The 21,924-nt window shown below is 33.0% G+C and overlaps 2 protein-coding genes across 3 annotated transcripts; one reads left to right on the top strand and one right to left on the bottom strand.

Moving 5' to 3' along the window:
- The first annotated feature begins 506 nt into the window (after positions 1–506).
- Positions 507–6,223, top strand: LOC107219786 (general odorant-binding protein 71). Its single transcript, XM_015658118.2, has 6 exons — positions 507–647; positions 1,644–1,909; positions 3,844–4,057; positions 4,248–4,283; positions 5,251–5,445; positions 5,855–6,223. Exons 1-6 carry the CDS (start codon positions 588–590, stop codon positions 5,882–5,884), a joined length of 801 nt encoding a protein of 266 aa, XP_015513604.1. The 5' UTR covers positions 507–587; the 3' UTR covers positions 5,885–6,223.
- A 3,137-nt stretch (positions 6,224–9,360) lies between these two features.
- LOC107219795 (IST1 homolog) lies at positions 9,361–21,615 on the bottom strand. Of its 2 annotated transcripts, XM_046733127.1 has the most exons (6): positions 21,068–21,615; positions 18,747–19,197; positions 16,984–17,127; positions 15,615–15,668; positions 13,577–13,760; positions 9,361–13,302 (listed from the first exon to the last, which is right to left on the bottom strand). In XM_046733127.1, exons 1-5 carry the CDS (start codon positions 21,334–21,336, stop codon positions 13,587–13,589), a joined length of 1,092 nt encoding a protein of 363 aa, XP_046589083.1. In that variant the 5' UTR covers positions 21,337–21,615; the 3' UTR covers positions 9,361–13,302; positions 13,577–13,586. The 2 variants fall into 2 exon arrangements, with proteins under 2 accessions (XP_046589083.1, XP_015513619.1); XM_015658133.2 differs by having other exon boundaries at positions 9,361–13,760; positions 21,068–21,613.
- Positions 21,616–21,924: the final 309 nt, after the last annotated feature.

The following is a 21,924-nucleotide window of genomic DNA, read 5'->3' as shown; positions in this document are numbered from 1 at the left end:
TTTTTTCACTTTCATTTATTTGTTCCTAATTAATTCCTGAAAAAAGTGTATATTCGTCTGTTTCGACACTCTAGTCCCCGTAACGTTTGACAATTGAAGCTATAAAGTGACATCGGTGTTATTGTTTCTACACGGCTATACAGCATATCACTGTGCGTAATAGTAAAGCTTGAGACAATGGAAGAGGCTTCACACAGCGCGAATGTCCATTTGTTCTCACGATTGCATCATAATGCACCTGACAATCAGGTGAATTCAATGCCTGCCATTCATACACCGGATCGTCTGTGAAGTTTTGATGATTTCTATGGCTCTTGACCTAAAAAAAACGAGAAAAAGTACACTCGGCGCGGTAAATGGACCATGTCTCCGTCCGTCCGGACGTGTCCATTCGAACAATGATCAAGGGCACTTAAACTGTCACTTTATGCACAACTGTGGGTATAATGTGCACGTTTCACCATAATAGCACCGGGTAAATTTTTCTCGCATCGCTATTCATAAAAATATATATGAAAGCGTAAGCCAGTACATTATTAGTCACACTCATCGTCCAACCTAAGCCGAGCAGACCAAGTTTGTCAAGAATGCGTTTCACCCAACTCCTAGTGTTTTTTGTGCTTGTTATGTGCTTTCACGAAGGGACGGTTCGTAGTATATGATATAGTATCAAAATAACTAGAAAGAGTTGAGAAAATGAGCGTTTTAATTTCAACTTTTTTGTAGACTTGTGATGTAGGGTGACTTGTAATTTATAATTAATATTATTTATCGTGTTATGTGAAATATCAAAACAACGGATCAAGTATGTAAGGCTTTTTGACGGATATTCAATTAACTGGCAAATACATACCACGGACGAGTGCGTTTCACGATAATTTACTTCATTTTACCAGAAGTAATGTTATCTGATGAGTTATATTCTTTTTTATTGATGACAAATGAATTCCGTATATTCATCAGCATTTGTTCATATTTCATCATCATTGCATTATTGATAATTCTGACATAAAATCAAGTATTCAAACAATGGATCTTTATATTCTTTGTGACGTATGCAGGATACGATTACTTAAATGTCGAGGTTTATAATTTTATATTTTCACATTCGATACTCATAAGATGACAACTTCGTCAATCTACAAAAATCATTTCGTTCAGTAAAATAACTATTTCACGAAAAATGTTGTCTCAAATTCCGAAATTTATTCGAAATAAACAATTTAAAAATAATGATGCACTTTCAGACAAAGAAGCGATCGCAATTGGACAAAATAAGTCCTGCAAGTGATATAAGTTGGCCATAATTGTTATAATCAAAAATCGGTGATTTTGATGTCAAAAAACGAACAATGTTCGCAGCAACTCTTCGAAGTGCATAATATGTATTTGTATGCTATACATATAAAGAGGTATAGGTATACGTATGAGCTTTTTTTTCATTTAGAAAGTCGGTTGGAAAGCCAAGCAATCAGCTCGGCATAACGTGACGAATTTAGTGGCACGGTTTTATACGTAAACTATTATATCGCAATCGGATCAATTGAAAATTCTGCCGATATTATGGCGTGCATGGCCTCGATGACCTATTTTAACTAATAATAAGAGCCAGCCATGTATGTAATAATGTCTGTCATTTACAGGCTTTAAAATGCCGAACCGGTGAACACCGGGCAAACGATCAATTCCAAAAAGTTATGCAACGATGCAAGGGTCGTGTACTTCAGGGCAATCGACATGCCGGTGATGATAGTTCAGATTCATCGGAGAGTGAGTCAGACTCGGAAGACGATTACGAAGATTCGGCATCGGATTCCAACGAGAAGGGATTTGATAGAAAAATTATGACAAATATCCACTCCGTGACTTCGAACACTAACCCGATGAAGAGTTCAAAACCCAACAATAGGTAATCATTTTTTTGGGCAATCCTAATTTTATTAAGTAAAGTAACAACCATACTGAAAATTGTAATATATCGTAATCGAGTAAGGTCTCATATCACATCTCAGCTACAAATTTCATCGTTAGTTTGACTTGAGACCAGGGTTGTGAAGAATGCATTGTTTTATTAATGGGTCATTCCGTGTCAAATCGACCAATGGTTGTACTCGACCCCTTTTGTTTCGGATGAAATTTGGTCAGAAGTTTTTATTCATCATACAAAGAAGTTCTGCTAAAGGAAAAGAATTAAAAATTTTTTTTTTGAAGTTATCCAACTTTGAAAATTCCACTATTTTTCCTGTTTTTTAAACTTATGCTTCAAAGATCTCGAAAACTATTATAATTACTCCAATGATCTGAGCTAGATTTTCAAGGGGATACTCGAAGCTACCGAAAAAAAATTATTTTGAAAAATTTTTTCAAAAAATCGTTTTTTGCAGAATTTTAAAATTTACAACATTGTAAAAATCGATGACCGCCATTAAATTTTTCGCTCCAATTTTTTTCTAGAGTACCTCTAACTGATCTCAAAAGATCCTGAAATTTTTGAGATGGAGTTTTTTTTCTTTCAAAAGATATAAATTTTTGAATTTTGAGAAAAAGAAATTTTTTTTTCTTTGGCACTGACCAAATAAAACAATGATGAATTCACTTGTAATTTTCAATTTTAAGGCACAACAATTTATTTTAAGGCAATAGATTATATGAAAAAATAATTAATATGTCGTTTAAATTCATTTGGTAATTAAATGTACATTTGTATCAGTTAAAAAGTGACACACTCTGCCATCTACATGTTTCCTACTAAAATTTTTCTACTAGACATTTACTGCGAAACTTTCCAGAGATCTCTATTTATCTCTATGGTGGACGTACTTCTAGAATTCACGCAGTTTGTTGTTTATTTAAGGATATATAAGGATATATAAGGATATATAAACAACAAACTGCGTGAATTCTTTCAAAAAAAAATTTTTTTGGTAGCTTCGAGTATCCCCTTGAAAATCTAGCTCAGATCATTGGAGTAATTATAATGGTTTTCGAGACCTTTGAAGCATAAGTTTAAAAAATAGGAAAAATAGTGGAATTTTAAAAGCTGCATAACTTTTGAAAAAAATTTTTTTAATTTTTTTCCTTGGGCAGAACTTATTTATATGATGAATGAAAACTTCTGACCAAATTTCATCCAAAACAAAAGGGGTCGAGTACAACCATTGGTCGATTTGACATGGAATGACTCTAATGCATTATCCATATCATTACTCATTAATGTTTCAATGATTAACGAATTCTTTTTTCATTGTGCATGTTTTTGACAATTTATAATGGGACATCGCTGCATTATTTATTACACATTCAATGAATTTGAATGCGAAACTGAAGTTTGTTCATTTGATATTTACAATAACTGTTTCGAGGGAACAGGTAATCTTTCTTAAAATCCGAAATATCATTCTGGTTTCTACAAAAGCAAACTTTATCTAATAATACTATGTTTTCTTTAATTATTTATGTAGAAGAAATCAAAATTTGACATCTAGAATCCAGACTTAAAGTTCGTGTTAACCGGTGATTATTTATCAACGTAAAAAACAGAGAAGCAAACTTTACAAGCAATGTATGAAGATTTCGGTTATTATTCGACGTACAGAACCAAAATTTACTTATTTAAATATAAACTCAAAAAAAAGAATTATTTTTATTTTTTGTTGACCTGTGTTATAAATAATATTTTGGAATTTTTCTGCGATCTCATTACAGGCTATATTATATGTATAAAAGTTAACGGCAAGATAAGAAAATGCTAAGAGTATAAAAGCATTTTGCCGACAGCCGCTATCAGCATGATCTATTTTTTGATCGTGGAGGTGCAATTTTATCGTCTCTTTTTAATTCCAGCGAAAATCAGAGGAGTGGTTCAAGTATGCATGATCAAAACTCGGGCTCAACCCGTCCTTATCCCTACAACAAAATGGGTAATAATAGTTATGGCGCTCCGGGTGTGATGTTGAACGATAAATTCTTACGAAACACAACATTGCCAAGTGGAATCTCCAACAGCATGGCACACTTTGGACGCAAGAACATGCAGCCGAATGAGAATAATCAGGCTGTACGGTATATTTTTCATCTCTTATTCCGATTTCTTAGGAGCCGGTGATGTAAATCATCGAGTTCGACTTCTGCCAGAAAGTCACAATAATTCAGAACTTTTATTAGGACAATATTTTTCTTTTTTGGAATAATTAGTACGCTCTGCATAATAATTTCGAGAAAAAAACGGTACGCATTTCTGTTTTCAGTGTGTCATTCAGTGTTTCTTTGGCGAGTTAAACTTGGTAAGTAGTTGGAATCAACATTAGTTACCAATCAATTTCGGTTTCACAATATATGGGTCATTAAATAACGACTAACCTTGTTGTGGATTCTCAAAATTTTGTATTCATCTAGTCTTTTTTTTTGGGGAGGCAGTAGTTGAAAGCGTATACTTTCAATTTTTTGGATTTCCGTATACCAACGTATTTTAAGGTGTTGGTTACGAATATAGCTGGGAAATTACCCGGTAACTTTCATCGTGTAAACTTGAAAAGCGGTAATTTTTCGATCATTTATACACTTTTTATACGTCATTTTGATAAATATTGCTTCAAAAGAAAAAAAAAATTTCAAGCAAAAAGTATATATCTTGATAAACTATACGTTTCATGTTCCCTACAATTTTTTTTGCTATAATTATTACTTTGCGAGAAAAATGAGCAAAGTTAAAATTCGTAATTAAAAAGTTCTTAATATATCGATTTTTTTTTCGTACCTCAAAACTCAATTCGGTGACACAAAAAAAGAACTTTGATGACTTTTGATCCTTCAAATCAGTGGAGATATGTGATCCGGGGTACAATATGTCAAATAAATAATGATCCAGGTGTGAGCCCTGCCATTCATCTCGCAAAATTTTGGGTTTTAGTTCTAGAATAAATTACGCAAAATTTTCCCAAACAATCAAAGAGATTGTGCATGTGGAAAATTAATATATTATACTAGGTAATGATAAGCCATGGAAAAAGGAATCAAATTCACGTTGCCAACTTGTTCATCCATTGTTATAGCAAAGTAAAATCCAAGTTGAAAAAAGGACGTATGTACCTATAAAACGTAATTGTAAGAAAATGGAGAAATCCAAAATTTAGACAGGCAGTGATCAGATTACTTGGTATCTAAGATCCATCTTAATATATGGTCCATATCTTGATCTCATTGAAAAAGGCCACTTGAAAAAATGTTCTCATGCAATTTCTGAACCTGTAGATTGATCGAAAAGGATTTCCCGAAAAATCTGCCGTCACGAAAATTATGACGCAGGATATCCGCGACCCGGAGCTGCAGGATTTTATCGAAGAAGCTGTCCTGGATTGTTTTGACATGATTCAGGAAGAAAAATTTAACGAGCAGTGCAAGTTTTCGCAAAGCCTTATAAATTGTTTGGCTAGTAAGGGGAAAGAGGTAGGTTAATTTCAGCGATAGCGTTAAAATTGTAAATTATAGATGCATTTTGATACAACTGTAAAGAGGTTGTTATTAGTTCTTGTGACAATTTCGATTTGAACTCTTTTCGTTCGTTTGTTTACTTAATATAGGACGAGAAAGGGTGAGTTTGCCCGGTCGGTAAGGGTAGGAGTATTACATGACCTTAATGCGACGCATGAGGCACAATTTTTTTTTGCCCATCTAGAACTCGTTGTTACTGTCTTCCATATGAAATTGTCACAAGAACTAATAATATAACCTCGTTCCAGTGGAGTTACTCGGTTGGTAAAGGTTGGAGCACTACATGACCTTAAGATACTGATATGTTGAAGTCAACTAAGCCATTCGGATTTCTCGATTGCTAATAGACTTTAAATTTTTACAGAAATGCGAAGATTGGGACAACATGCAATAATTGTTTCTATATTTCTGTAAGTTAATCTGCACCATGTTTTGTATTGTACGAGCACAATCATGTTTTTCTGATGGACCGACACAAAGTGTAATCATTGGTTTATTCAGTTGAATATTATACGCAATGATATAACTTTGTATCAGACATTTATAAGAAAATTGATGTAAAAAAAGAGCAATCATAAGCACATTGCATTATACAGACCATATATATATATATATATATATACGGCCTCACGCTACATGCAAGGCTTAATAATCAAATACATTTAGATACTGATAGAAAGTATGATGAATATCCCTTGAATAAAGATCACTGGAGAGAAAAATCATAAAATTGTGTCATTTTTTAATTCTGCATTTCACTTACAGCAGGATGGCGACAAATCGGAAATAATGGGGATAATCAGGAAATTTTCATAGTCTATAGAGATGGCATTTAAGAAATGAAATGAATGAAAAGGTACACTATTGAATTTTGACTCACCAGCCTCCATGAAACCAATTCAATAGGCGATACTCAGAATTTGAAGTTGTTTCACTGAAATAATATAGGGAAGATTAAAAAAAAATTTTTTACTCAACACAACAAAATTTTGAATGACAAAATTTGGAGGTAATTCAATTTTTTATACCTACAAGACTGTCTGTAGAGCAATTCTGTATCTTCAAGGATGTAAATATTATACTTTGCTCCTACTTTAATTTTGTGTAAATTTCATGTAACTTTGTATATGTATAAGAATTCATTCTTAATTGAACTTCTTTTTAATGGCAAAACATCTGATTAAACTTCAAATTACACTTTCACAAAAAACTCAATTCTTTACAAATGCTTTCAGAATTAAGTCTATAACATTAAATGCGGCTGAGTGGTAGAAATTCAAAAAGGAAACTATTCCAATAGCGACCTTTTAAAATTAAATTTAAAAGCTATTGTTCGGGAAAAATTTGTCTTTTTTTTTTTTTTTTTGTTGTGTAGGTACAAAGTTTGTCTAGAGGGAGCGAAAAGAAATGTTACTTCCATAGGAAACATCGTAATGTATAAGCATAAGCTGGCAGTGCTCAGAACTCAGAACAGATAAGTTGACATAATGAATTCACTAATAAAGTTGATGATTACAAAGAAAATGCGTTTTACTTGAGCAGTTGCATACGATGTACGTTGATCGACTGACAGAGGAGTACATGAAACGTTTACACCGCTCACGAAACTTGAAAAACTTGTTTTGAGCAAAAATTAACGCAAACTTGTGGTAAAAAAATTATTGTACTCATTGAAAGAAATAAGACGTTCATTGTTCCTTACGGGGTAGAACGCATTCCAGAAAGTGATTACCAAGAATTATTGATTTATGAAGCAGTTCAAAACGTAGCATTAATTTTACGATAAAAAATATTGGGAATAGTACCCAAAAAATTTCTGAATACTATTACTATTGACAATATCGTAGAAGAAGAATGCGACATACAGAATATTCTTTTGTTTTTTTATGCAATATTGCTTAGCGGTGCGTGTAAATGATGTCAAGGAAGTATAAATAAAAAACGGTTGGTTCGGTAATATGCCCAAGATTGTATTCACGGCGTTACAAGTGAACGATTGAAGATTGGAAAGCATATAACACTTGCAATGGCTTAATTAGTAGTAGGAAGTGCTGGATCTTATTAACACATGCAAAAGATTGCACCCGATTTTAAACTTGGCCATGTGAATTTTACACTTCAATAATTGTTTGGCTGTAAATAATTACCGACGAGATGAGGCTATATCTTGAAAGCTACGTAAAAAATAAACAAACTTCTGGTGAAATAGATTGTCCGTCATTGTTAAATGTTATTGAAAAATATGAAGAGTACAGAAAAAAACCATCGTTGGATAAAATGGAAAAACGCCTCAGTTTTACGCAACGTACATAAACGTAGTTGAATTCGTTGGCAGCTCGTCAAAGTTGGTGTAAAAGCCACAGCATTGGTCGATCATTTCGAACATTTTACAATAAACAGGGTTTTAAAAAAATCAGGATGTAACGTCAGAATTAGAAACGAGTGAAATGAAAAAAATTAAGAAACAGGTACATAATGTAATAGAAATAATTATTAGATATATGGATCCGTTTTCTGTAATTATTGATAAGAATCAACCTTTTAATATTTCAAGCGACCAAGCTACATCCACCGAAATTTGCAACATTTATCAAAAATGCAAAGTAATGGAAATGCTCAACGAAAAAACATTCATATTAGAATACTCTGAAAACAGCGATCATTTCGAAAAACCTGCAAAAAAAAAAAAACAAAAAATTAGATATTAACGTTTTCAAATACGTTGAAAAAACAGAAAGATGTGATGAATAACAAGGTTCAAAAAATACGTATACAACGTGACCTTTTCGCATGCATGCATTAACTGGGTGTGATTACAAACCGGCATTCTTATAAAAAAAAAAGGCAAGATACGTCCTTTCAATATTTTACAAGCATCAACGAAATTCCACCAAGCTTTCGCTGGCTTTAGCAATATAAGCGACAACGATTTTATACAAGTATTTAATAAAATAGGAAAATTTGTATGCCTATTGTACAGTTTAAAAAAAAAATCAACACTCTGAATGATGGTCGATTCGCAATATCTACAAAAATGTATATTATACATCCAAATATGCTGATGATTTATTTAAAATCAGAGAACAGAATGTAAATGCTTCCAATCTACCACTGTGCGGAGCTGAGCTTAAAAAAAAAAATTCCAAAGTACCGCATACTTATCAAATATTTGGAGGAATGGCCACGAAAAAATTTTAATGGAAATGTCAGCAACACAAAACGATTCGCAAGACGTTGATGGGGTACAATTGCCAACATTTGTGAGAAACATGATGATTCAACCAAATGAAAATGAAGGTAAAATGAAATGGTGAATCTTTACTTGTTCAAATGGTTACGTGGTTAAGAATTAAATAAATTTTGTTTTTAGTGTTATTTGCTAATATTTTGTTTATAATAATAAATCATTTTTTTTATAGATTTTGAGTCTGAGTCTGAGCAACAAGATGGCATCGATGAAACGAATTCAGACACAGATGGTCAATCTGATGAAGAACGTGATACAGATCTCATTGGAAAATTTCAAATTAACGTAATATTATTTATAAATTTTTATTGACAGAATGTTTTTCTATTAGAATAATTGTATTTAATAAAAAAAAAGAAATTTAATTGTTTAATTCCAGGTATACAAAGTGTCCCAGAAGCTGTCTCGCTCACACTACCCACAGATTTCGCTACAATGTTCGCCCTCGTAACAACCTTTCGAACAGATGTTCAATGATATTTTTTGCGCAGATTTTAGCAAACGAAACTGGGCACTTTCGTGGAGACGTATTTATTTTATTTCTGCCATTATCAAAAAGTAATTGAATATTATACACGACATATATTCACTGTTAATTTATTTTATTATCAGTTTATATTTACTCTTTCAGTCACAAAAGCCACTATAGTAGCACCCTTTCTTTTTTTTCTTTTTTTTTTGTTATTTCTTTCATCTTCTACGTAAAATCCAGAATTTTTTCGCATTTGCAGGTAAAAAAAAATACTTCAACTTTAGAATGATTAGGATTTTTTGTGAATCCAGAATTGTTTATAATTGTTATAAATAAATATATGCAAAACAAAAACCGTATTTTCGTGAATATAATTCGTTAGTGAAGAAATTTGATATAAAACGTATACTAAAAACGCTTGGAATTTATTGGTTGCCAAACAGAGATCTCTAAATGGCCATTAGATTTACAAAATTCAATGCATAGAGGTAGTTTTCACCCTCCTTGGGGGTGTATATAGATAGTATTGGGGTTCGCACCTATTCTCGGCGTAAAATTGTACTATCCCAAAATAAATATTCAAATAAATCTCATTCAGGACCACTCTCTAAAGCAATCTTGATAATTCACCCTGGTTTTACCCCATTTTAGGGGTTGTGTTTAGTTTTGTTAAATTTCGACATCAGATTCTCATTCAACGTCGAAAAATACGTATAAAACGTATAATTGCACGTCCATGCCGAAAAAAACTGAATTGCGTGACTGAATGGGTTGAAATATAAATGTAAGTTTCAATTATTATAGTTAAATTATATAAGTACAAAGCATTTTAATTATTATTCAATCATTTTGGATAAAATAATTTCAAGAAATTTGATTACACGTATATCCTAACGCGCGCACTCCATATCCGCACTTCAAACAACACCCGACTGTCTGTTCCATGAAATTCAAGTCTGACTGTTTTTTTTTTTAATTGTATATGATAATTATGTAATAAACAAATTTTCAGCCATTACAAAACTCTTGTACCGATGTCATTATCGCGATCAATTATGTGACGTGCTGACTGCCACGTTCCGTAACTATGCGGTCTAACTACTTTCTCACGTTTCTCGTACTATATATAAATTCAACGCCAATTTTTAACTATTACAAAACACTTGAAGTGCATGTCATAATTTAACGTACTTGAAAGTGAGCTGCCGCAAGGTGTGCCACTACCTGATTGCGAATGAGTGCTGGCTCATGTACACCCTTAATACTACTTCATATTGAAATACGAGCCATTACAAAACTGTTTCCGTTTTTTGTCATGAGCCCTCAGACTATAAATTCGATATTGCTATTTGATGATCAACATCAATATCAGTACATACTCAAAAAATAAATCATTCACGAACTAACGTAATTAAAACGAATTATCGGGCTAGGATTATGGGGAATTTTGTTCTGAATAAAATGATTCGTCGCAGAGTGAAAACGAATAAGTAAATATACCACATTTTTCACCATTACAAAGTGATTCGAAATGAAGATCGTCACCTAAACTCTGGTTTCTATTTTTTTTTCTTTGCACTTTAAAGAGAATCATCGTAGGCTATTATACAAAAGTGTTGTTTTGATAAACACTTAATATGCGACCATCTCGTAATAAAATCAAAAAAGTATTTATCTTCAACTGTACTACCTCCTTAACCTGAGAATCACGTATTCTTTTTTTTATGACAATGATGCACAAGGGAAACGTATATTGAATTATAACATTTCGGAAACTGAGGAAGATAACGTAAAAGTGTAAAAAGTTATTCTTATTATAATTAAACGTTTATACCTGTATCACAAATCTTAAAAACTCAACATTTTGTTCTCCTCTTTTCTTTTTATCTGCTATTTTTAACACAAATTCTGGAAAGGTTTACTTAGACTTGGCTGCGATATATCAAGTGAACTTTCAGGTGGTAAATCGCGCGTATGCGATAAAAATGCTCAAAACAATACAGAACTTAAAAGTACGTGTATAATACAGGAAATCACCATGTACACAATACATAATGGCATAAAATACGAGTCGTTTTATTGAAACTTCAAAGTGTGTATGTTATTTAATATTTCAGCATGAATATTGAAAATGCCAACCTCATCTAAATTTTGGTTAAATATATATATAAAAAAATATATATATATACATATATTTATGTATACGCCGACCATAGTAGCGTTACGCGTAGCGTGCGTGACCATGGAACAGGAGGAGATCCTGAGCTCAAAGCTCCAGCACGTCGGTGAGAACTTGAGTGACAACTCACAAAAATTGTAAGACAGATTACGTCATTTGGATGCCGAAATGGCGAACTGAGGTTTGAACTCGATCCGGCTACAACTGAGCAAAGGTTTCTACAGTTTTCCCTGTCCCCTATGGAATGTGGGCGTTTCTAGTGAATATCTTAGGAAGTAACACCACTCTAACGGGGGAAAAAGGCCCAACTTTGACGATTTATTTTGAGAGTATGGAAATAGGAATGTAATTTTTTTCAGAGGGTTTATTTAACACATATTGAAGTATGAAAATAAAAATGTTTATTACTATTTTGATGCAAAATGTTGGTGACAGAGCCAATCTTTGAAATCACCTTTATTTAAAACTCCTTCGCGGAAAGACGGATTTCTCGTAAACTAAGATCTGGCACAAAATTTACCAATTTTATAATCTATACACTATTGCCTATTGAAGTGCATAGATTTTTTTCTTTTAAATCAAGTTTTGCAGAAATGATGCAGTTTCGAAAAAAAAAGACTCGGTTTTTGGCCAAAAAATAAGGAGTAAATTGTTCAAAAAATATGGCTACACACTTCCATAGAGAATGTAATTGTGAAGCTACTGCCAAAATTTTAAATTGATCCATGCAACAGTGTTCAAATAATCTGTTTTCCCAGTTTAAAAAAAGTGATTTCGAGAAAAATGTGTGTTGTACGAGTACTCAGCGCGCGCTTCAATGCACTGTGGCAAAATTAAGAATCGAACCTTTCAAAAGTTTCTTTTCACTCTGTGACAACTAGATATTGTTTTTATGACCTGGAAGTATTGTTTAAACCGAAAAAAATCAAATTTCCCTAATCCTAGAGTGGTGTTATCCCTGAACCCTTTCAGTCACACATTATTCAACTCAATATTTAGGGCTGAATTTTATTACTCGGGGGTTTTTACGAGGTTAGTAACGTTATCGTAACGGAGCATTCAGGAAAAATCGCTGTTTTCTTAATTTTATGATGATTTTAAAGGAACCTTGATAACGAAATATGAATTTTTTTTGTTACGGTTTACTGAATTTCAGACAAGCCGAATTAACATGAATCGTTACAATAATGTTACTAACTTCAATATGGTGGGTGTACGGGGTTACAAGACTTGCAAGATGGCGGATGTAAAATCAAAAAAAACTATCAAAGTTCCATGATTCTCGCCGAAACTTGTTAGTCGGAAGTTTTTGGGGTTATACGAAGTAACAAAGATTATTCGAAGTTGTAAATAAACTGTGCTCAGGCTAAGATATGGGGATTCTTGATGTGGGACGCTGAGCTTCCCACTGTGACTGAAAGGGTTAAGATAGCTATAGACGCAAATGATGTTCATGGACCCATTTCCCCCTCCACCGCACAAGCTATCCACTTATGGGGACATATTCTACAAGGTATGGCGGGACTGGAAGTGATGGTTATTTATCATTATTATCATACAATTTTAGCATATACATATATAATAATCTAGCGCACAATATTTTGTACAGCCCTGAAGTGACTAATTCACATTACAGATGAATGTTTATTATAATAAAATGTTTAATCATATAGTAACATTCGTAAAATATCAAGCACTCGCCAAATCTCTTAACTATGGTAACAAATTAGTTTGACAAGTTTGATCAATTTTTCCTACATTGCATGTAAATTAATTTAATGATTCGGAATTGTTTTTATTGGAAATTGAAACTAAAACTTGAACTTCAAGGTGTTCAAATTTAATAATGCTGGGTGTCAAGTTTCTAGGATTTGGGTGTTCTACATTCTACAAAATTGACCCTCCAAACGTCACCTGTAAAAACCTTAAACGTGTAAAGTAATAATTTTTCTTTTTTATATTTGATTATATTCTTTCTTTTAATGAAAAAATAGCAGCAATAGTTGAACAATTTGTAAGCGTGATAGTGCTTCAAATGAAGATTGAGAATATAACATTTTTGCAAAATAACTGTCCAATCTTGGAATAAATATGTGCACATGATGTAGAAATAAGTGACTTCTTTTTAAATTAAGCAGAGTACTGTTGTATACTGACAAATATATTTTTCAGTTATATGAAAACCTGCCTTCGTTCAGTTACTTTCGTTTTTTCAATTCTTCAAACCTCTTTGTTAAATCATCGAAATCTATGTCATCATTAGAGGAACCTGGAGGCTGATCATTCTCCGTTGGAACAACTGGTAAATCAGGTAGTTTAAAGTCGTTCATCGGCATCTTTGACCGTGGTTGAGGTTTTGGTTTTTGATCAGACTAAAAATAATAACAATGATGAATGATAAAAAATTTCAAGGCATTAACTAAAATTTACAAAATTTTCACACTAAAAGCATTATGACTGAATCCATCTCAAATCATGCAGGCCAGCCGAGGTCATATTCCATAATTGCTCGTAACTGAAGTATATTCTTTCTCGCCCAAAATAAACAGACTTGTATATTTTATTATTACAACTTAAGTAAATTTTTCACGCTCGATAACACTTTTTCAAGATCATAAGCTGAATGTGGTGTTTTTTTTTTATATTTAACGTATAATTTCCGAAAAATAACTAGCAATTTTGCAATTTCGAGCTTTCCTAAAAATTCTAGTTTTGGAATACGTAGAATCTCACACTCCATCGAATCAGATATCAAAATACAAAAAATTTGCAAAATGGTGAAAAATATTGCGATTTGAAAAAAACAAAGTGGTTTTTCTGAAAAACCTGGTTTCGATTTTTCTGAAAATTTAGTATGTTTTGGTAGGGAGTATATACTATGTGCCAAGTGAACGGTAATATCGATTTATTATTATTTTTCGAGATATCGATTTTTTTTTTATTAATTTTATTTGGTAGCCTAATTTACATGGTTAGATACGTTCCTGAATAGTATGAGGAATAAGAAGGCCTCCTCCGTTAAATATAATTCAATTCTTCATTTCCATGCAGATGCGAATTTCTGTGAAATTATTAAGATCGCATGTGAAATTTATTTTTCGTCCCGAATATTTTTGAACAAACACGAGAGGCCTACATTTGATTGCCATAATTATTAAAATAAATTTCATCATTTTTTCCAATTCTGCAAAATGAAACACTGGTTTTTATTCTTTTCTTTGAGTTTTGATTAGTACTTTTCTTATCCAACTCATTCATTATGACGTTACCAATAGGATCATCTGATATGAAATAATCGCAAAAAGTACATAACTAATATCAGATGAATTCGAATGGTAAAATCATAATGAATGAGTTCGATGAGAAAAGTACTAATCAAAACACAAAAAAAGAATAAAAACCGGGGTCTCGTTTTGCAGAATCGGAAAAAATGATGATATGAAATAATTATGGCAATCAAATGTAGGCCTCCGTGTTTGTTCAAAAATATTCGGGACGAAAAATAAATTTCACATACGATCTTAAGTAGCGAATCGATTGGAAAAAAACTTGTACGAAGTTCAAAAGCTGTTAAAAAAATCGATATCTCGAAAAATAATAATAAAGCGATATTGCCGGTCGCATGGTATATATAGTGTACTAAAACATACCAAATTTTGAGAAAAATCGAAATCTGGCTTTTTCAGAAAAATGACTGTTTTTTTGCAAATTGCTATATTTTTTACGATTTTTCAATTTTTTTTTTGATTTTGCTATCTGATTCGACGGAGTATGAGATTCTACGTATTCCAAAACAAAAATTTTGAGGAAAGCTCGAAATTGCGGAATTTCTGGTTATTTTTCGGAATTATACGTTAAATATAAAAAAAAAAAACACCACATTTAGCTTATGATCTCGAAAAAGCGTTATCGAGCGTAAAAAACTTACTTAAGTTGTAATAATAAAATATACATGTCCGCTTATTTTGGACGCAGAAGAACATACTTCAGTTGCGAGCAATCATGGAATATGACCTCTGCTGAGCTGCAAGATTTGAGATGGATTCAGCCTTACGCATATTAGCCTCTACATATGTGGTGTTTTCGATTGGTTGTACTTTATGTATACCTGGTACGGCAAGTTCCAGACCCCATGAATCGAAAGAAATTTTCAGTATGTTTCAAAAAAACATCTTATCTATTTATATTTAATTACAGTACCTCATACACTAATTGGATAAGCTCACCTGCTTATTTAAATCTGGTGGAAATGAGCCGTAAGGAGGTGGCAGATCCTCGTGCTATGAACATAATAAATTTATCTTTATTCCGTGGTTTTATTAGGTAAAAAAAGGTGTAATCTGATCGGAAGATTATTTTCATTGCGTAATCATATTTTACTGACGTAAATTAACTCAACAGCAGTAAAGATTTTAAGTAAGTTGGAGTTTATATTTTACACTGAGTAATCATATCTAACGATTTTCTTGGACAATACCCAAAAATTTAACTGCAAGCTATCACGCGTTTTAAAGTTTGAAGGGCGTTGACTTAAATTAATTAAATTTTTCCACGACTTGTGGTTTTTTGTCAAGAATATTCTTGTCAAAACAAAGCAAACTGATATTGTTCATGTTCATTTCATTACCAAAATTAATAAGATTCACCAGTTTTTTCTCTTAAGTATCAAATATGGAGGACATCAGTATTACTGTAGTTTTATATTCGTGTATACACTGTATTATGTATATTAGGGTGGTCCTTAAAAAGATCATTTTCGAATTTCGACTGGCTTACCCCGAAAATCGGCTCCAAGTAATTCAAAATTAATTCCCTAATTTTTTAAGATTTTTATTTCAGCTCTAACACTTGTCGGCAAGAGGGTTGATTTCCCCATTCAATCCATTCAGGGGCACATTAAATCTGCCGAACGGATTTCAATAAAATTTAGTATGAGAGGGTTTCTTGGGTCGCTGATTACGAATCTGAACTCGAAATTTCGATATTCAAAATGGCTGGTTCAATATGGCGGACAGAAATCGCACTTAAGAAATCGAACTTAATGTTGCTATATTGGATCCATCATTTTAAATTTTGTAATTTCGAGTTCAGATTCGTAATCAACGACCTCAAAAACCCTAATGTACCGAGTTTCAACAAAATTAAATAACTTTTTTGATATGGTTCAATACATTGGATCTACGATTTTTAATTGTCAAATTTTGAGTTAAATTCGTAATCAGCGACCTAAGAAACCCCCTTATACCAAATTTAATGGAACTCCGTTTGGTATATTTAATGCACTCCCGAAAACGTTAAATGGGGAAATCCACCCTCTTGCGGGCACAGGTTAGAGTTGGCATAAAAATCTGAAAAAATTTGCGAATTATTTTCGAATTATTTGGAACCGATTTGGCTGGTGAGGCAGTCAAAATTCAAAAATAACCTTTTTAAGGACCACCCTCATGTACACACGAATCAAAAAGAGCTTCGAACATCAGGAAAGAGTTCAAAATACTTTATTCTTAACTAACATAAGTCGATTTTAAGCACTAACTATTTCTCACGTATTGCTCCATTAGGTAGAATAAGGTTACTCAATGTAACTTTGCTTACGCTTGGGTGATGTTTATTGCTGTTATCCAGAGGGATGTTGTAAGAGAAGGCAGCTGGATTGAATGCTGTGTTTTGATCCTTATCTGTTGCAGGTGGGACTACAGGTGATACGAATCCTACCGGAGGATTATCATTTTGATTTACCTAAGCAAATCAAACCAAAATACAAAACACCCATTTAGACACGCGTGAATGAAAAAGATTATTGTTACTATTTTCAAAAATTCAGTCATGAAATAGTATTTATACAAGGAGTCAATCACCAGTGATAATAAATTAATTAAATTAGAAAAAATGAAATTTCATTTACTAGTAAGGGCCCTACATTCAGAAATTCAAGTAATACTAATGACATCACAATTATAAATTACATTGATGAAAATTATGCACGTTACTACATCATATGTCGTTAATCGTCGAAACCTCAATGATGCACAATAAAAAAAAAACGAGCATGGAACTCCCTTGTTCTTCGCGGTAGACGGAGAAAAAGGTAGATGAGAAAAATAGTTTGGTTTTTGTGTGAAAACTTAACACCAGGTAACATTTCCTTGGTATAACGATATGACAATAAAAGATAACAGTTTTGAAATTAATGTCATTACAGCTCGAAACACAAATTCGTAAAAAAATCTTGACCCATTAAACTGGAGATCTTGAAGCTTTACTTTATTGTTCTAAGATTTGGAAACAAAGATACTCAAACGGATCTTGTTTGAATAATAATTGTGTCCTAATTTGTCAAATATGCACATTTTCAAATGTTAATGATTAGTAGAAAATAATTTTCATCTGAATAACATTGATTGCACTGAAATTTTTCATGTTCTACATTTGATTAAAATAAAAGTGATCCACTTGAAAGTAAATACTATACAATTTTGTCGATCAAGCCAAATGTCAGTTAATCAGTCAGTATACATCTTTTTTTCCAGACGATTCTACTATTTTGATCATTTAAATACAAAAAAAGCATTACAAAACTGCAAGATGAGGATTAATGAGCATAAATTAATATTTTACAAAATTCCATAGCTTGTATTTAATAGAGACCACAAAGTAGAAGAGTTAAAAAATTAGTCCAAGTGAAAAGTGATCGTTTACTGACAAAAAAGAAATTAAAAAGTGACGTATTTTGGAGAATTTATAGATGTAATTTCTGAGTACATGGTTCACACCTATTATACTGAGTGCCTGTCCGGAAGGGTGAAGCTAAGTTGAAAAATTTTTGTAAATAATATGGTCAGGGGTGGAAAAATTGTAGGTATGCGTGTAAGTACAGAAAATTCTTTTCCACACCCCAAAACTTGAGATCTTCAGCTCCGAATTCCAGTTCATTTTAGAATATCCCAATTTGATGTAAAAGAAGTCAACATAATGTTCATGCATACGTGTACAAGTCCGGAAAAAGCATGAATTTTGGATTGAACGATAAGACGAAAACTTCAAAGCTTCTTCTGGAGGCCAAGATCTCAACTTTTACGGTGCGGCAAAGAATTTTTTGTACTTACATGCGAACCCACAACTTTTCTACACCCGGCCATACCGGTTTTAAAAAATTTGGTATTTTCACTCCACCCTAATAAAGAGGATATAAGTGCTAAAACAAAAAAAAAAATCTAGATCATTGCGATATAGTTAAAAAAAGTGACTTGTCGCTGAATAGTGACAAAAAAGTGACGCACTACGAGCATTGAGATCTTAACAGCATCACAGGACAGATAAAAAAGAAAAACAGGTCGATTAAGAACCAAGAAACACACCGATGCGTTGTTGCTACCCTCAGGATTGGGCAAAATTGGTGGTTGAGGATATCCCACGAAGCCAACAGGTTGTGGTGGATGGTAGCCTCCAGAGGCTAAGTCTAAGTTGTTGGGCAATTCACCCGCATTGTTTCCTATGTCGATTAAAAGAGCGTCTTGTCCTTCAGCCATAACTTGAGGATCTGGCTCGTACGCGACATTGTAATTGTTGGCAATTTCAATCAAGTATTTTTCTACCAACAATTTTGACGGTGATTGTACACTCATTTTGTGTTTCAATTTCTCTGATATCGACTGCACTGCTTCTTCTCTGCAAGCGTCAGTGTACTGACGTCCATACTTGGCTGTCAAAATATCTGCTATTACTTTCATCTCTTGGACATCGGTTTGAATTCGAGGGGCTGCCCAAATAATCGTTGATATCGCCTCTGCCAACCCCTCATCTAGATTTCTGGACAGAATGATTCATACTTTTTCATGTTGTGAAAATTATAATTGAGAAAAATTTGACTACACATTACCTGTTATACTTTTCTGATTTGTAATTGAAAAAAATTCAGTTACCATTGACTTTTGCAATGTGTAATGAACAAAATTCATTGACTAATTTCTTTTGTGATGAATAATCAATTGAATCAATTGCTTATTTCATTGTTCTTATAATATTTAATATTGCAAAGAAAAGGATTAACGTTTGCAATTGACACTACAATTTTTAATGCAGTAAAATATATCTACGGGTCCTATGAAGACACACGTATTTTGTCAGGCGACTAGAATAGACGTATCTGGAAACACGCTACAGCAGGGATAGACAATCGGTCAATAGTGGTTTTAGGCCAGTCAGTTATGACGAGGCAAAAAAAAAACAAACGACTCTGTCAAAAAATGTTTCATTTAATTCTGTAGTAAAGGTTTGAGATTGGTAGATCTCACAGAATCTGGACAGTAAATGGTAGATATTAGGTCTATTCAAGTTGGCCATTCTTATGCTAGAATAAGTGTAAACAAAATTCTATCCACATTTTGCAGAAACAACTGAGATACGTCCCTTCTAGCCACCCGATGAAATACATCTGTTCTAGATGCCCGAACGAAATAGGTTTATTACCATAGGACCCATCGATGTACTTAGAGTGAATAATCCATGCTTTACTGTACATTTGTAATAAGTAATTGAGTTTCCTTTGGTTACACTTTATAACGGTAGATCGTGCACCAAGGAGGCAAAGTAGGTCTTTGTACGCCGAGCATAAGTTTGCAATATGAGTCGTAGGTGAGCGTGTGCCCAAACCAAAGACGAATATTACCAATACACGAGGTAAAAAAGAATTGCCTCCATGGTGCACATAATATTTAATGTAACAAAAGTGTGGTTCACAAATTTTATTTTATAGTGAAGTACAAGATAGAGCACTTTCAAGTACTAGGATGTAAAAATGCAATTTTACATATGGAACGCAGGCAAAGATAAAAGTGTTAACCATACTATTGTTACATAAAAATAATCAATAATCAGTGTTTTTTAAGGTACACATTACAAAAGTAATGAAAATAGAACCTCGAAAATTTTTATGTTCAATTTTGTATGTAAATTATCAATTCAAATGAAAGCGGAAAAGTATACTTTCAGTCAGCTTGAAATACATGAATCGAATTTATATTGCGAAATGTAAGTAGATTTCATTCTTAGTACAAAATTTATGTACCTACAGTTTCAACTCATTGAGCTTCATAAAAAACTCAGGTTGCCGTTAATAATGAGTTGTAATGAAAAAATTTTAAGGGATAAATGAAAGATAAGTAGACTTCATAAGTCGACTTGACGCAAAATATTGCACTAGCTAAGTTTGTGCTTTTTTTTGTAACTTAGTATTTATATCATCTTAAGTTTTTAATCAAGCTTGAACTTTCGATTTGTTTGGATTGAAACATTTTAGAGTTCTTTATGAGTTGAAAGTTTTGACGAGTTTTGATTGATAGTTTCTTTACATTTTATTTCTAGGGATACATTTGAAGACTCATTCTTAATTTTGAAACAAATCATGATAGGTGATATTGATTTCTATATCAAACCACGTTCTGTAAGGTTTTCCAGATGAAAGTTAGGTTTTCTAGTGAGGAATTATTGAACTTAAGTGTATACAGTACTTGTATCAATATATGATAGTGGAAACCTATTTAGTAGTGTTCAAACGCAGTTCGACGTATTCAAAAACTTTGCAGACTCTTCCGATAAGAATAGTTAATTGCATTTGTTTGCTTAAAAACTGGACACGGCTAATTTGGTATATTAAGATTTGGATACCGATATGACTTACTTCATTTGCTGGATGAGACCAAAGCGAGCCAGAAGTAGATCGCAATACATTTCAAGTAATTCCATAGCCTCAACCATATAATCTTCCCGAATAATATGTTCGACTCTTATTTTCGCCCTCTCAACTTTTCCAGCTCCGATATAATCTGCTATTTCTTTTCTGGCCTTTTGGGCCAATTCCGTTTTTTTCTTCTCCAATAGTTTTAACCTGTTTATCGCCAATCTCAAGTTCGTCTTCAATTTTGTGTAGTTAGGACCGCTCGAAAACATGTTGACCGTTTGTTTGAAATATCTTTGTCGATCCCGAAGACGATATTCGAGATGTATTACTCGAGAATTAGGTTATTCCTAATCTCCACCCAAGCTTCTTTCTCTTCTTTCAGATGACTAACTCCAATCGCCGAAGCTTGATAAGTAATTTTTTATCGCGTTCACAACTGACAGATCCTACTCTACAATTTGTGAAATTACGCCATGATTATCTATATTTCCACTCACTCGCGCATAGCCCGTGCTCACACATAAGTCCGTGCTCACACATATATTTATATCGGTGATTCCACGGCACGGTATAAGGTATGGAGAGTGGAGTAAAGGAGTCCGATCTTTGTATATTTGATCTGGCATCAAAAATCCGTACAATAAGGCTTGCGCTGGCTGATGCTGAACGGCGCTAATATCGCAAAAATCCGCGGAATGTTGGGGAGACTAGACGACTAGACCCAAGGATATTCCCTTTCGGGTGAGGGGCAATTTCATTTCGGTCATGATCGATGGTTGTATACACACATATATATATATATAGTCAATTCTTTCCAACTTCACTTCGGAACTTTACGATGACAGTGCTGCTTTTGA

Source organism: Neodiprion lecontei, chromosome 2 (genome assembly GCF_021901455.1).
Source record: "Neodiprion lecontei isolate iyNeoLeco1 chromosome 2, iyNeoLeco1.1, whole genome shotgun sequence".
NCBI lineage: Eukaryota > Metazoa > Arthropoda > Insecta > Hymenoptera > Diprionidae > Neodiprion > Neodiprion lecontei.
This window is presented reverse-complemented; position numbering and strand designations above follow the sequence as displayed.

Excerpts from the sequence above, each read along its gene's own strand:
- LOC107219786 (XM_015658118.2), top strand. The coding sequence starts at position 588 with ATGCGTTTCACCCAACTCCTAGTGTTTTTTGTGCTTGTTATGTGCTTT. Across the intron at positions 1,910-3,843 it reads AGTTCAAAACCCAACAATAG|CGAAAATCAGAGGAGTGGTT; the intron begins GTAATCATTTTT and ends TTTTAATTCCAG. Across the intron at positions 5,446-5,854 it reads TGGCTAGTAAGGGGAAAGAG|AAATGCGAAGATTGGGACAA; the intron begins GTAGGTTAATTT and ends AAATTTTTACAG.
- LOC107219795 (XM_046733127.1), bottom strand. The coding sequence starts at position 21,336 with ATGTTTTCGAGCGGTCCTAACTACACAAAATTGAAGACGAACTTGAGA. Across the intron at positions 17,128-18,746 it reads AGGGTAGCAACAACGCATCG|GTAAATCAAAATGATAATCC; the intron begins GTGTGTTTCTTG and ends TGATTTGCTTAG. Across the intron at positions 13,761-15,614 it reads CACCAGATTTAAATAAGCAG|TCTGATCAAAAACCAAAACC; the intron begins GTGAGCTTATCC and ends TATTATTTTTAG.